The 16,322-nt window shown below is 44.1% G+C and overlaps 1 protein-coding gene across 2 annotated transcripts in view; it reads right to left on the minus strand.

Moving 5' to 3' along the window:
- Positions 1 to 16,322, minus strand: part of DIP2B (disco interacting protein 2 homolog B) — a 318,739-nt gene that overhangs the window by 177,127 nt on the left and 125,290 nt on the right. For both annotated transcript variants that reach the window (XM_077483722.1, XM_077483721.1), the window contains exon 2: positions 1,323 to 1,394. In XM_077483722.1, the coding sequence (XP_077339848.1) occupies positions 1,323 to 1,394 (72 nt within the window). The remainder of the gene's footprint in view (positions 1 to 1,322; positions 1,395 to 16,322) is intronic.

Here is a 16,322-nt window from a genome sequence, read left to right on the forward strand (position 1 = left end):
TTGTAAGAAGCCAATGTCAGAAAAGGTTTGGTCTTTTAGGCTCCATGAACACTGGAGCTCATAAACTGCAGTTTATTGGAGTTTGGGCGTTTTTTTTTTAAAAAGCAGGTTTTTCAACCAGCGTTTTCTGCCAGCAAACTGGCGTCCAGAAAAAAAAGCTTTTTTGAGCTTCAGTGTGCATGGAGCCTAAGGCCCCTTTCACATGGACGATCCGTTCAGGTCCGCCTGTCAGTTTTTCAGGCGGACCTGAACGGATGCTCCATAGAGGTCTATGGAGCGTCGGATGTCAGCGGTGACAAGTTCGCTGATATCCGACCCGCTCCGATCCGAAAAAGTGTGACGGAGGAAAAAGCTATTTTTCCATCCGTCATCGGATCGGGTGATGACGGACAATGCGGTCCGTCGTCACCCGATCTCCCATAGGGGAGAGCAGCGATGTGCAGAGAGGGACCTGTCATCTCCCTGCTCAGTGGAGATCGCTCTGGTGACCCCCGCTGAGCAAGCGGATATCCACGGGGCGGATCAGCACTGATGCGCCCCATGTGAAAGGACCCTAAATGGTAAAACTTCCTTCATTTAAACTCCGGAGTTCTTTCCTTTGATGAAAGAACGACAAGATACTTTGTTTCTACTTATTCTCCTGTTGTGATTAAACTTGGCAGGCTGCCTGGATTATTAATTTTTTTCCAGCTGTGAGAACTCCGCACTTGTTAGAAAGAATTGTGACATGCTCTTTTGAAGGTCGGGAAGGGAAAAAGATCGCAATTTCTATTCTTAACAATTAATCGTGCAGCTCTAATGCCTTATGAAGGCTATTTAACTTCTGGCTCAAAGTAAGCCTGTGACCAGACAGGCAAATATAGTTCATATATATATATATTTTTTTTTTTTTTTTTTTTTTTTTTTATTCTTACAGTTTAACTAAACCTAAATGAGGTGCTTGCATTCATTTTCTTTTATTCGTGCTTTTTTCCTTTATTTTGACTTGGTAATCCTGGGAATAACGCACCTCCTGTCATACGCATACTCCTTCACTGTATCTATAGAGAGCCATGCTTGCCACTTGCTGGTCTGCAAACATGTTTGTCTGTTCATTTCCATTACATGGGGGGTAATGGGTCTAACAACATACAAAACATTGAAGACTCCACTTTTGGGCTGCAGCTAAAAAAAATTTTTTTTTTTCCAAATCCATTTTATAACCGTGAACATCTATTTTTTTTTTTTTTTTTTTTTTTAAAGGTCAAATTTTTGCAGTACAGCTTCAAAAAACTGCATTGCTATTTACACAAAAAATGGCTTCCATGCAAGAAGCATCTTACCTTGAGTCTGTGGGATATATGGAGCCAGAAGCTTTGCCCTTTTCTTTTCATAGCCCTTTTGCGTAATGTCTCCTGTGAATTACAACAAAGAACCATAAATGAATTTACAGTATAACCTCAAATCAATATCTACAATTGTGCACACTTGAACAAATCGGTCTGTAGTATTAAAGGCGGTAACAATTGTGTATGTAATTGCTATAATAGACTTAAACTCTTAATTCAGTGTTGGGTATGCACTTGTCTTGTACCGCCACTAGGAAGAAAGATTATGAAATATTCCTGCCGATTCTCTCACATTTGACACAATCTGGCCATATAAGATCTGTCTTTTCAGATACACAAATCTACGGGATTCCTAACCACTATCTTTTTCTTGTCACTTTTACAATTCTGCTTTACCAATTGCCATGGGCAGACAGATGTTTTCATTCCAACAAAAAATGCAGCAATAATGATGAAAAAAAAAATATAAGCTCATTCCATCTTTTACTCTCAATCTTTTTTTTTTTTTTTTTTACTGGGTCATTGAACAATGCTATAGAAAAAAAGCAGATAAAAATAGATTACAACCAGAACAATTGTATAATACATACTTTTTTATCTGCATTGTGCGGACTATAAATGTGAGCTATTGGAACCCCAGTAGGATAAAAACTGCACTACTACGTAATACATATAACACGACCTGCACTGTAATGCAAGTTCCCTTTTCTTTTCCAGAAATAATAAAAGAACCTGGACTCCATCAATAACGAAGGGCCCAGTCACACCTACACGCCAGTCACACCTACACGCCAGCGATTCAGCTGCATGTTTTATTGATATTTTCAATGTGTATTGTAACGTGTTTTGACGCACTATCATACTATTCCACACACCACACAATGCTGTAGAATGGAAAGAAAGCTGAACAGGTCATATTTTCTAAATCGCAGAGATGTGAACACCACATTTTTTTTTCTTTAACAATAGGACTATGTGCACACGTATTTGTCGTGCACTGCAGCACTTGCATTGTAATGGTACAGTAAGAATGAAGCCTAATGCCAAAAAACTCCAGTGTCCTGTATCACTATTAAAATAAAAGATTAGGCGCCGAATGACTAGTAATGCACACACATCAAGCTCATGTGTATTAAGAGAGGACCCGCAAACTAAAATTTAACAAATATTTAATAATTCCTATGTAAAGGTTGACTGACCAATTTGTTGGCTAGAGTTCAATCTTTTAAAGAAAAAAGCCAAAATTATACAATCCGGGCATTCAGGACTGAAGGGGGTAATATACATCCATTCCACCCCATATACCCCATGACAAACCCAAAATCAATGAAAGTAGACCCTGGTCAATTTGACTTAAAGTTTAAACCTCTTGATATTAACAAATTCAGAATGAAGCACTTTGTTGCCTGATAGTTGGAAGACAATCTCTGAGATGCAATCCTTGACAAAGCCCAATCTCACTATGAAGAGCAACCCAAATACATCACTTTCTACTCTTCTTACCAAAACCACAGCAGATAGCAAGCAATGTCACATCTTTCAAATATTTAGGTTTGGATCCTACCCCCCCAAGTCCAATTACTCACATCACATACTGAATCAACTAGCAGCCTTATTTCTCCCCACCATATGTGTAGAAATGGGTGGGTCGTCTTAAGCAGCACTTAAGTGTCCCTCTCTACACCCCCCCCCACCCAGCTCTGCCATTAGGGCACCACATGCAGTCTGGTGTGTCTTTTCTCTTCATTAAAAACAAATGGACAGTAGGGTACAAGGATTTCAATGGCAAGGTTTGCACCATTGCAGTGTGTTCCAGTACAGCTAACAAAAGTAGAACATGCAGCAACTTTTCTGCAAGTAACTGCATTGGAACACAGCAAAACACATCAAAAACACACCAGAGTGCATTACAGCAAAAAAAAAAAAAAACTAGAGAAAAAAACGAATTGGAACACATTGAAAACACATCGCTGCGGCTGGGAGACCCGGATGTGATTCGCACCGCACTGCAGTGCAAATCACATCCGATCTCTGTGCGATGCGAGTTCAGCCATACAGATAGTATGGCTGAATTCGCATCGCACCCGCCGCAAACTCGCACAGGACCCTTTTTTTTGGTCCACAGCAGAATCGGATCGCATGGGTGTTCACATCATGCGATCCGATTCCTGTCCGAGTTTGCAGATCGCACTGCGATATGCGAACTGATCTGGGGGTGTCATTAAGGTTTCACTGACACTCCCAGCAGTCCGCATAGGGCAGTGTGAACTGCCGGCGGGAAGCATGCGATGCGGCGTTCCCACATCGCTCCAGTGTGAACCCAGCCTAAAAGCACACATGGTTGGGGGGGGGTAATTCTAGGAGATGAGAAATGAGACAGTGATGCTTTTCAAATAAATATCAGCAGTTGAAAAAAAAAAAATGATGTCCATATGTAAGAGGGAGAAGGGAGGAGACCGGACAGCATGACTTATACTTATGAAGGCCAACGAGAGTATATGTTCCACTTTGCCCACAAATCTTTCATAAGAAACAAAACACAGAAATTGGGTTTATCTCAGGTGGTGCAGAGTTCCCTTGACTTTACATAAGGACTTTCCATAACCTCCCACCGCTTGTGCAGGTAATGTCAGCAGGCGATACTTTACTTTATATATTTTTTTTTAGGATGGCCTGTGCTCAGACTCTCCTGAGATGGGGGGTCTAATCAATAAGGGAACTTACAGATATTGATCTGGGTCGGGACCCTGCAGCCTACTTACTACATCTGAACCCTCTAATCAAATGCAAATACAAACACTGTCTTCTTAACACACTTGATCAGTGTGGATAGAGTTTACATCCCCCCCCCCCCCCCCCCAAAATCACAAGCTTGGCACAAAATTTGGAAAAATGTGATACTACTGGATAACTAAAAAAAAAATGCACTTTTTTTATTTTAGTTACTGTGAGAATTGTATATTTCCTTTATTGCAAGCATTGATTCTGAGTGTGACACTGACTTTATTTATATTAAGAGACTACTGGATAGAAAGAAAAAAATGGGCGAGACTTTAAATGAGGCACAAAAGATGCGTCTCCATCCCTATATTGGTTACAAGGAGGAAACGTTTGGGACTTTAGATGGAGCATATGACAGACCATGAAATGTACAGGCGTATTTATTGTCAAGGAGTAAATCTAGCACATAATATATACATGCAGAATTCATATATGTACAAAACACAAACACATTCAATTATATATACATACACACACATAATGTGTTGGTGTTAAAGTACATGCCAATGGGCGGTATACAGGGCTACATATGATGAGTAAGGAACAATAATAATTAAAACTGTAGGAATATAAAAGGAACATGGTGGATTGAAGTCATGACTACATCCTAAATAGGCCGGACGTGTTTCATGGTATAAACCACTCTTCAGGGGCGAATGCGTCAGCATGTCTAAAAACGACCATTAAATCTAATAAACCTCAGAGATAATGTAAATATGTATAATAACAAGGAAAGGAAGTATCTAATCCTACAAAACTTACATGGAGTTAATAAGAAAGCCATACGGTACCCGTGGGTGTCAGATGCATGAGGGTCATGACATCTGTATGTCATATGCCTCGATCCCAAATATATATGTACAAAAGAAAAAATGGGTACAAAGGACGTATCTCCATCCCTATATTGGTTACAGATGAAAAGTTTGGAACTTTATGAAGCATATTACAGGCAATAAAATGTATAGGCGTATTTATTGTCAAGGAGTATCTCCTATGGTACAAGGTGCTCACCTCCACTTTTATTAGTACCCTCTTCCTCCTTGTCCATCCTCCACCCACTCCCACCCGACCCCCTGTCCTGGCCTTACTATAGAGGATGTAAGGCCTGTAGGGCCAATGTAGATCCTAAACAGTCTGTATAGAGCAGGGGTCTCAAACTGATGGCCCTCCAGCTGTTGCAGAACTCCAAGTCCCATCATGCCTCTGCGAGTCATGCTTGTAACTGTGAGCCGTGCAATGCCTCATGGGACTTATAGTTTTGCAACAGCTGGAGGGCCACCAGTTTGAGAGCCCTGGTATAGAGGGAAGTGTTACCAAGAACCTGCTTCCCCTTATGAGAGGCAGCCAACCTCATCCAGATGTATATTTAGGCTTGACTATTGTCCGTATATGTACCCTGCTTTGCCATTTATAAAAAAAAAAAAAACGTTATTCTGTCAAATGTATGTATGGAAAATGAAATATGTAAACTGCTGTACCAACATGCCTTCTTTCAATTAAGAATAATGATAATAAAAAAAAAAAAAAAAAAGATATAAAAGCAGCAATAATGACAGCAGGGATTTCACAGTAAACTGACAGGATCAAATATATACTGCTTTTTATTAGATATAATTACATCTACCTATCATAAAAGGGAATTGGTTTAGCCCTTTAAATAATGCTCTACATTAAATAAGCTATTAGTAACTGTGGCTTACAGTATTTCCTCCTTTCCTGAACATTTTATCATATCAAAAAACAGAGATAATGGAGAACCATGATAACATTTTAACTGTGCAGTGCATAGCCATCTCAACTTTCACTTCCTCTACATTAGAATGGTGGCACTCCTCTCCTGCATGCAGGGATGAGCAATGTGTTTATTCTGCAGGCACATTGCAGTGGATGGGGCGAATTCTTGGGCAATGCTACAAATCAGCAACATGTGCAGTACTGGGAGTCAACTACCCTGTGTTGATGCTAGAAATGCCTGTAAAAAAGACTGCCAGTAAATAGGATTTATTTAGGCTCCATGCACACTGAAGCTCAAAAAAGCTTTTTTCTGGACGCCAGATTGCTGGCAGAAAACGCTGGTTGAAAAACCTGCTTTTAACAGCGTTTTGTACTAGCGTTTATGAGCGTTTTTAATAAAAATACACAGAGGACACTCCAAAAATCCCACAGTGCATTCCAAACTCCCACAATGAATTGAAAAAATAGAACGCCGAACACTAATTAACACGTGTTTATGAGCGTTTATCTGCGGTTTTTGTTTTTTGGCAGTGAAAAACGGCACTTTGAACGCAAATTTCTGGCGTTTAGAAAAAAGCCCATAAACTCCACTGCTGATTAAAGCTAAAAAACGTCAGCGTGAGGACGGGGGGGCGTGGCCGGATGCGGGAGTGAGAGAGTGCGAATGCTGGACGCCCGCTCTTAGCCTCCCCTCACTCTCCCTCTATGCAAAGAAATTTCCCCTTTAATAGTAGCGGCGCCTAGCCTGGGTTCCCAGCCGGGCTCCGAGCTCAATACAGCGGCCCCAGCTTCCTTACTCTGGAGCACGTCGAAAATCATCAAGCGGAACTCGGCGTTAGTTCTCGCGGGAGTTCGCACCAGCGTGAGCCCAGTGCCATCAGTGACGCGTCACTAGGAGCGAATCGAGCCGAAGGATCCCACGGGAGCCCGAAGGAACCCCTCCAGCAGACGCTATGAGTACGGATACAGCAGTTTGAATCAAGAAGACCCAGACGGCGGCCCGCGGTAATTCACGAAGAAGAAGCCTATGGTATCTACCTAGGCTAACGGTAAAGCGGGAGTGAGCCGTGGGGTGAGAGGCAAACAAGGAGGAGGGTGCAGTACCCGGGAAATGGGCATATGAACGTTTGAATTTACTGTTCCAGTGTTATTGACCCACCAAGCCTGCTTGCTGGGAGATAGAGGCTGCCAAGCTCTCGGTGCTTCCGGGGTTTATTGAAACGGCTCCCCCCCCCCCCCTCTCTTTTGACTGCATTGCTGTGGCTACAGCGTGACGAACTGTGCTAACCAACTACGCAAATTCAATATAGCGCTGAGAAGCAGACAATCTGTCGGTGGAATAATCTCCTGTTCTTATGCTTTATGGTTAGCTTATTGTCTCCTTGCTTTGGGGCCACTGCACTGTGTTTTGCTTCACCATACGGACTTTTACCATATTGACGGATTAGGGGAGGGGGGGGAGGAGGGGAAAGTGAGGGAAGGTAGGGAGAAGTAAGTAGGAGAGAAGGGAGGAAAGAGAAGGGGAGGAAAAAAAAACTGACTGTTTGGAAATTGCGCCTTTACTGGTTCTCTGCCCTTTCCTTTGGTAGTCAGCTGGCCTCCTTTCCCCCCTTCTCTGGTTGCACCCTTCCTTCCCCTCTCCCCTTTTTTTTCCGTGGAGCGATCTTATCGCAATTCCCCAACATCACTACTCCTAGCCACTTTTTTACCATGCTTAGCAAGCGGGCCAATGAGGACGGGCTGATTGGTGAGGGGAACCAAAAAACCCGGGCAGCCAAAGAGAAGGCAAACCAGGCATCCGCTACTGCGGCAGCAAAATTGGAACGCTTTGCTCATGCAATTTCCCCTACTAGAAAAGGGTCCCATCAGCCAGCAGGGCAAACAAAGGTACAGGGGGGTACTACGGAAAGGAGAAGCATCACTCAAGTAGCATCTAATCCAGGTCGATCACCTAGTGGAAGCAAGATGCATGACCCAGCTGCAGTAGTAAGCAAGATAGCGCACAATACAATAGTCCCGGTGGAATCCCCTCCGTTAGAAGATGAGGAACCCACATTGCGCGATATATTGCAGGCAGTCAATGAATGCAAGGTGTCTATAGGTGGCCTCGATAATCAATTAGGCAGTATTAAAACCGAACTGCACTCCATGGGCCAACTACTGAGCAACACAATGGCAAGAACCACGGCCCTGGAAGGAAGACTAAGCACGATTGAGGACGATCTTTCCCCATTACAGCAAAAAATAAATGTGCTACAGAAACAAATGGCCATACAGTCAGCAAAATTAGATGCGTTGGAAAATAGTAACCGTAGGAATAACATCCGCCTGATTGGCCTCCCAGAGGGAAGCGAGGGGCTTAACCCTATAAACTTTCTGGAAAACTGGTTCAGGGAACTTTTGGGCAATACCCCTTTTTCCACTCTCTTTGCTATTGAAAGGGCCCATAGAGTTCCCGCAGGCCCGCATCCACCAGAGGGCCGTACCAGGCCTCTGATATTGAGACTTGTGAATTATAACGATCGTATTATTTTGTTACGAAGGACCAGGGAACTGAATGATGTCTTTTATAAAGGATCTAGGGTTTCGTTTTACCCAGACTTCTCACCAGATCTACAGAAACAGAGAGCCGAGTTTATCCCCATTAAGCGAACCCTCCGCAAATATAAGTTAAACTATGCACTGTTGTATCCTGCCCGGCTACGAATAACCGCTTTGGACTCAACTTTTTTTTTTGGCACTCCAGGGGAAGTGGAAAAGTGGCTGGAGGAACATAAAAGCGATTTCTAGCTATTTTGTATTCACTAGGACTGGCTAACAGGGCCGGCTCCCTGGGGGCCCTTCTTCTCTTCCCCTCCTCCCCCTTTTTGGGGTGGTGGGGAGGAGACGAGGGACAGGAGGCCTGCGCCCGACATAATTTAATTTTTTTTTTTTTTTTCGTTTGTTTTGTGAGCATGGTATAATATCTGCACGAGAAACAATTCTATTGAGTAGAGATGTGGAATATTTATTATGGTTGCTAGTTTTAGTTTGAGGCACGCGATTATAATGTCATTTAGCACTTATTAGTAAAGTGGGGTGAGCAAGGGCGTTGGTATAAATGTTGGTATAAATAGTATAATATAATCCAAATATCACTATAAATGTCACATAAGTTTTGGAGGGGTTGTCATTGAACACCCCCCCTTTTTTTTTTTTTTTTTTTTTTTTTTCTATTGCTTGTTTTTGTTTTTTGTTTTTCTCTGGGAAGCAGGAGAGCACTGTACAATATTATATAATATTTGCACTTGAAATAACTCCATTTAGTAGCAATGGGGACGGTTTATTATGGTTGTATGAGGTATGTTACTATAAGGTCACTCTATAGAGGGGTGAGAAAGGGAGTTGGTATGCACGGTATAATATAGTATAAATATCACTAGAAATGTTTAATAGTTAAGTATTGGGGGTGCTGGTATTGAACATTCTCCGCCATCCCCCCTTTCTTCTTTTTTTTTTTTTTTTTTCTTTTTCTCTTCTAGGCCAGCTCGGGCCTATGCTACATTGGAGGTGGAGTGGCTGAGGGGGGTTGAGGCGAGGCAATCTGGGGAGCCTAGGGGTCCCCAGGCAATTTGGGCGAGAGGGGGGAGCGGGGACGGGTGTCCAGGGTTTCGGTGAGCATGGAAAGTCGGGCCACAATAGTGACCCCCAGGGGATGCCCTGATGGGTGGGGGGGATGTTTAGTTGGGCTGGGGGGGCTGGGGGGGCGAGAGGGGGGGGAGAAGGGGTGGGTAGTAGGGTTAAGGGGGGCATCTCGAGCGCGTATAGCTGGTACAACCGGACCGGGGGGGGCGGGGCGGTGGGCCCGTCGTGGGAGGGCGGGCCCCCTCCTCTCCCTCTCCCTTGTCCCGTCCGGTTTGGATAGTAGCAACATCTATGGGTAGTGTACACATCATATCATGGAATGTGAGGGGGTTGGGAGATCCAAAAAAGAGGGCAGCAGTTTTGCTGGAAACAGAAAGGGGGGGTCCTGGCCTGCTCTTTCTTCAAGAGACACATCTAACCCCTAGCACAGCCCCACTGTTAAGGAACCGGAGGTTTTCGGCATACTACCATTCCTTCTATACATCATACTCTGGAGGGGTGAGTGTTTTTGTTAAAAGAGGCACGTATTTTCTGTGCAAGGAGTCCTCTATTGACAAATAGGGAAGATTTGTTTTTTTATACGGCCTGCTGTGCGGGCGTCAATGCATCTTAGCCAATATTTATATACCCCCTCCCTTTAAATTGGAGGTAATGGTCAAACTGACGGCGTTCTGCTTAGATAAGCCAGATGTCCCATGGATAGTAGTAGGCGATTTCAACGAAACGTTGGATCCGTATATGGATAGATTTCCTGCCCCAGTGGTGACCAAAATAGGGCGCTTGCAGGGCTTCGTCTCCGAAATAGGGTTAAATGATCTATGGCGTACACGTCATCCTCAAGTAAGACAGTATTCTTGCTTCTCCAGTACTTATTGCACACTATCAAGAATTGATATGGTGCTGGGTAATAAAGTAGCTGCGGAGGTGGTTCAGGAGATAGAATACGGAGCAAGGGGGGTCTCAGACCACTCCCCCTTGTCCATGATACTGTCTTTGGGTGCTAGACCAGGTCCAAGAGAGTGGAGGATAAACCCGGGTTGGCTGGTATTAATGGGGGGCTCAAGTCCCCCCCAGGACAAGATAGGGGAATTTCTTCAAATAAATAGGGGCTCTGCCCCTCCGGGTATAGTCTGGGACTCCCTAAAAGCCTATATTAGGGGCACATTGATACAACAAGTCGCAATTATTAAGAGGAAAGCTCGAGAACAGGACCTAGCAATGAGAAATAAGGTCGCCCAGGCAGAACAGGCATACATAGTAGCTCCATCGACTGTAAGCCAGCGGGAATGGTTGGCCAGTCAACAGGTCTATAAAATAGCTCTCTTAAAAAAAGCAGAGAATAGGCGGATATTTCAGCGTCAGCATTACTTTGGCGAAGGAGAGAGGATAGGTAGAACCCTCTCTCTCCTGGTTCAAACTAATGGTGCGCCAACAGTAGCCCAGGTAATTAAGTCCCCTACAGGCGATCTTGTCTCCAGCCCCCCTGCGATTATGAGGGTACTTCATGATTACTATAAAAATTTATATAAATCCATCATCCAGGGACAAGGTAATCCAGCTACCGATTTTTTACTTCGGACAGCAATACCAACTTTATCAATGGATGATAAACTATCCCTTGAATTACCACTTACGCTGGAAGAATTAAAAAACGCGGTGGCCGCAATGCCCAACGATAAATCTCCAGGGCCAGATGGCCTTCCAGTAGAAATCTACAAACGATATGGGGATGTCCTACTACCGGAACTCCTCGTGACATTGAATCACGTATTGGAGACGGGGGAACTCCCCGCCTCGATGCGAGAGGCCAATATTATTTTAATCTTGAAGGAGGGCAAGGACTGCCAGGAAGTTCCATCATACCGGCCGATATCCCTGCTATGTTCGGATATTAAAATACTAGCCAAAGCATTAGCAATCCGGTTAAATACATATATCCATAAACTCATACATCCAGACCAGTCGGGCTTTATCCCGGGTAGGGCAACCAGCACTAATATTAGAAGAGTCTTCCTTAATGTCCAACTACCCAGAGATAATGAGGGGGTGGGGGCTATTTTAGCACTCGATGCTACTAAGGCCTTTGATAGCTTGGAATGGGGCTATCTGTGGAGGGTCCTTGAGAGGTTTGGATTCGGCCCCTTATTTATCCAGTGGATAAAATTAATGTACAATAAACCTAGGGCCAAAATTAAGATGGGTACTGAAGTCTCTGAATCATTCCAATTGGAGAGAGGGACAAGGCAGGGGTGCCCGTTGTCCCCCCTCCTATTTGTATTGGCCATGGAGCCCCTTGCGGCTCTGGTAAGATCCTGCCCGGATATACAGGGATTTCGGCGAGGTAGCGACGAGGAAAAAATTGCCTTATTCGCGGACGACCTCCTATTTTTTATTGTGGACTCTACCCTGAATAGAGTGATCCATCTGATGGACGAGTTTGGTCAACAATCGGGCTTAGAGATCAATTGGGGCAAATCAGCTCTCCTACCACTGTTCAGGTATGGGGAACAGGGGGTGCCCCCAACGATAGTAGGCCTGGAGACGGTGACTAAGCTGAAGTATCTGGGCATCTGGATATCGGGGGACGTAAGTCAATATGCCAATGAGAACTTGGCACCACTACTGTTGAAAATGAAGACGAAACTTAATAGATGGTGCGGCCTCCCTCTCTCGGTGGCGGGACGCTGCAGCCTAGTAAAAATGCTTTGGCAACCCCAAATACTTTACATTTTACACAACTCTCCAATTTGGATTAACCAGAAATGGTTCCAAACCATGGATTCGCTTATTCGGGAACTAATCTGGAAAAAGGGGCATGCTCGGATAGGGTTGCATACGCTGCAGCTCCCCGTCGCGGAGGGGGGATTGGCCATACCCCACTTGGGTGCATACTTTCTGGCTGCCCAACTTCAGCACTTAGCAGGGGCAGGGCTCCAAGAGGGGGGGCTTATAAATCATAAGTTGATGATGCTGGGAGCACCTCATAAATTGGTACCCGAAGCCCTGGAGGCTAACGCCTTTTTCTATAGATGCCCTACTAATATTCTAATGAGGAAGGTATGGCAGCAAGCAAAGCAAAAGTTGGGATATGCGGGAATAACTACCTACACCCCTCTATGGTCTAATCGCCACCTCCCCGAATTAAACAAGGTAGATAAAGCTCCGGAATGGGATAGTCAGGGGATTAATAGAATAGTGCACCTCTACGAGGGGAACGTAATGAAACCTTTCGAAACTATCAGACAGCAATTTAATGTCCCTAATAGGTCGTTCTACAAATATTTGCAGCTGAGACATGCAATTCAAGCTCAATACGGGTCACTCGCTATTGAGCGAACTGAAATCCCCCAGCTCCAGGCCCTTATAGATCGTAGGCATGTAAAAGGCCAGATTTCGCGGCTCTATGCAAAGCTTAGAGGCTGTTTCTTGAAAGGTGAAGGCCCAGCCAAGAGTAGGCAGGGTTGGATGGGGGATGTTGGCCCGATATCTCGGGAACAATGGGCTAAAACGCTTGAACAGGGGCACTTGGCCTCTATATCTCCATCTCAGCGAGTGTCCCATTTGTTCCTTATATACCGGGCATATTACACCCCCCAGAAGCTATGGAAAATGGGTAGGAAATCTAGGGATGAATGTCCTAGATGTGGGGCACCGGGTGATCTCTTCCACATGGTATGGAAATGCCCAAAACTGTATAGCTATTGGTTAGAAATAGTCATTAAAATAAATAGAGCTTTCAAGACCACCCTGAAACCCGAGGCCAGGGCCTGTTTACTGGGGATATTTGAAGGGGTAAATATTCCTCCGCCAATTAAGCCATCCGTCCTGAAGTGCTTATATCAAGCTAGGCGACTGATAGCAATTAATTGGCAAGCTAAGGATCCTCCGGATATTGGACAATGGGTTAATGCAATTAACTCTTTAATATGGTGTGAGAGAGCAATGCTTATAAAGCTAAACAATTTAAGAAAATTCGAGTTATTATGGTATCCTTGGCTGAGTGATATGGGGTTCCCTTTGGAGTGAGGTCAATACATGAATGGTCTAGTACCCGATGGGTGGGCGGCAGGGAGGAGTTTCCTCCCTCCCCCCTTACGTAGTACCTTTTTTTTTTTTTTAGGGGTAGACTTTGGAGAGGATTTTCCTTTCCTTCACCCTTCCTTTTCTCAAAGATTTCCTTTTTTCTTCCCCCTCTTGTTTATACGGATATAGTTATCTGGCTGCGACTGAGTCGGTTGTTGCCGGCGCTGCGTGCTCGAGGTGGGGTGGGTGGGTGGGAGGCCTGGGGGGGGCAGGGTGGGGGGGAAGCGCATTAAGGGGAGGCATTGATGAGTAGGCGCTGCATAGCAGCTCCAGTGCACTAATTTGCTCGATACGTAATTTGTCTCTTCTTCTCCTTTTCTATACAGCACAATATTGTTACCCATGTATGGAAAATCTTTAACAAAAAGCATATCAATTAAAGTAGGGCAAGAAGTGGGAAAAAGAAGGAAGGGGTAGGTTGGTGTTGAGCGGGGGAAGGGGGGTTTCGCCTCCCATCCCACAACATAACTCCTGGATGGAGTGTTTGGGTGTGGGGTCGACGCCTCCACCCCTCGCCTATCGCCAACAAAATATTTAACACTTAAGCCCAAATGTGATCTATGCTATGTCAACGTTACTACTCAATTGTATTTTACCTTATGTTCTAGAATGTATTAGGCTATGCTACCCTGGCCCTTTAACTTATCTTTTTGTATTTGTGAAAATCTCAATAAAAATCATTGAAATAAAAAAAAAAAAAAAAAAAAAAAAAAGCTAAAAAACGTCCATGTGTAGATGGACACATAGGCTAACAGAGTGGAGTTTATGGGATTTAAAAAAAAAAAAAAAACGCCTAAACTCCAATAAACTGCAGGTTATGAGCTCCAGTGTGCATGGAGCCTTAAAGATGCAATATCTTAGGTGCAAGGTATATCATGTGCAGGTGTTTACTGGTATGTACTGGTAATGAGCTGTGATGAGCTCATGATAACACCAGCCAATTGGTCTATTTCCTGCATTACTCCTTAATACCCAACAGTTCAGATGATTGAGTTACATTACAGTTTACTGACTACAATTATTACTGGAGAAGCAGGTGCTAACCTGAGAAACATATTTCAATTTTTGATACCCTAGTACAGCCATTCTCAACCAGGGTTCCTCCAGAGGTTGCTAGGGGTTCCTTGAGCTGTGGCTGATGGCCCTACTTCTCCTTTAAAAAGCATTTAGACTGGACTTCTAAAAAGCAATATAGAAAGGTAAACCTATGTAAAATTGATCAGACATTAAAAATATCACCTTGTGATGTCAAAAGGAGCGCAATCTGTTGTCATAAAAACACAGAACTTCAGACTGAGCTACACAAATTCCAACGAGTGGGAAGACCCACAAACATGAGTCACTGCTATAGAAGCAGACACAAGTGGCTGTCTAAATAACAAGGCACAAGCTGTTTATTCTTTTATATTTTTCTTCCAAGAAAAAAAAAAAACAGTACAATATTACTCACTGACCGACCACGATTTTGGCAGCTTTGATCTACTACTGGAGATTCTAGACAGGCCTACAGAGTTCGGCTGGATGGTGACTCAACCAATAAGACTTAACACAGAAGTATGCTGCTTACCAGATCTTCCCTCTTTGAACTCAAGTTAAATTATGTCATGGGCCCACAGCATACTTCACAACTAATTTAAACAGTGAATCATTGCATGTCCGTACAATAAAAAACGGCATAAAAAGAACCACAGGAGGCCCTCCACCGCTTACCAAAATTGAGCGATTTCAGATGAAGTTGTGCGACTTCAAAGTCGCATTCAATGTAAATCTGGGTTTAAGACACAAGAGATGTCAAATCATACACAGTGGCCACTGGTGCTCCATCGGTCGGGGGGGGGGGGGGGGGTGTTAGTTGTCAGCAAAAAAACCTGAGACATCTAAACCCCCAGTCGCTCCAGCCCGCCACTCTCACCCAACCCCCCGCCCCCCTCGCCACTTACCCCCATCCAGGTGGCTGCGTCACCTCCCGGCCAATCAGGTCACAGTGCTCTGCGCCCCTAAGGCCGCCCCTTTTTGAAGCAGATTACAGCCTCAGACTCTAATCATGCGCTTCAAACCAACCCCCCCCCCCCCCCCATTTAAATCCATGCGTCCGGTGCCTTTCATGTAGATTAGAGGACGGCACATTGATTAGAGGGGCAGCACCCTTGTGCTCTTATGGACGGGCTGCCACTGATCATACATCTCACTCCATAATTTCTTCTGTGTAACAGCTACTGCCTTGTCAGCATGTAAAAGGTCAGCATTCAAATTCTTCCAAAATTTCCTGCACCAGGGGATTTGTCCAAAAATGTTTAAAATAGCTCCGATTATATTTGCACAGTGAGATTGGGACAAATCATCCTATCAGTAATGCTCTCTCTAATGCCTGGAGTACTTATTTTGTCATGCTGTCACTGTGCAAATATAAATGAGGAGCTATTTTAAACAGTCTTTGTACAAATCCTCTGGTGCATGTAGCTTTGTGAAAAAATGTAAATGATTAAAACATTTGCAAACTGGTGACTGGGCTGTTATTGCATTTTTTTTTCCCAGCAAGGTTGTGTTGCATTTTCACATTACTGCTGCTATGTAACTTGTACATAAATCATACATCTACAAGTAGCAAATCCGTTTTGTGCAAAGTAAGCATGGTAAACATAAATGTGTATTGCAACCACAGTGACCAAAGGGATTGAACCACAGCTAGGCCAAACGCAATCCAGGGACCAGTGTTTCATGTGCTAAAACCATGGCCGAGACTGAAATAGAAAAGCACTAAATGGAACGTAT

The sequence above is a fragment of the Lithobates pipiens genome, unplaced genomic scaffold (genome assembly GCF_037356315.1).
Source record: "Lithobates pipiens isolate NorthernLeopardFrog02 unplaced genomic scaffold, aLitPip1_a1.2 Scaffold_16, whole genome shotgun sequence".
NCBI classification, from domain to species: Eukaryota; Metazoa; Chordata; class Amphibia; order Anura; family Ranidae; genus Lithobates; species Lithobates pipiens.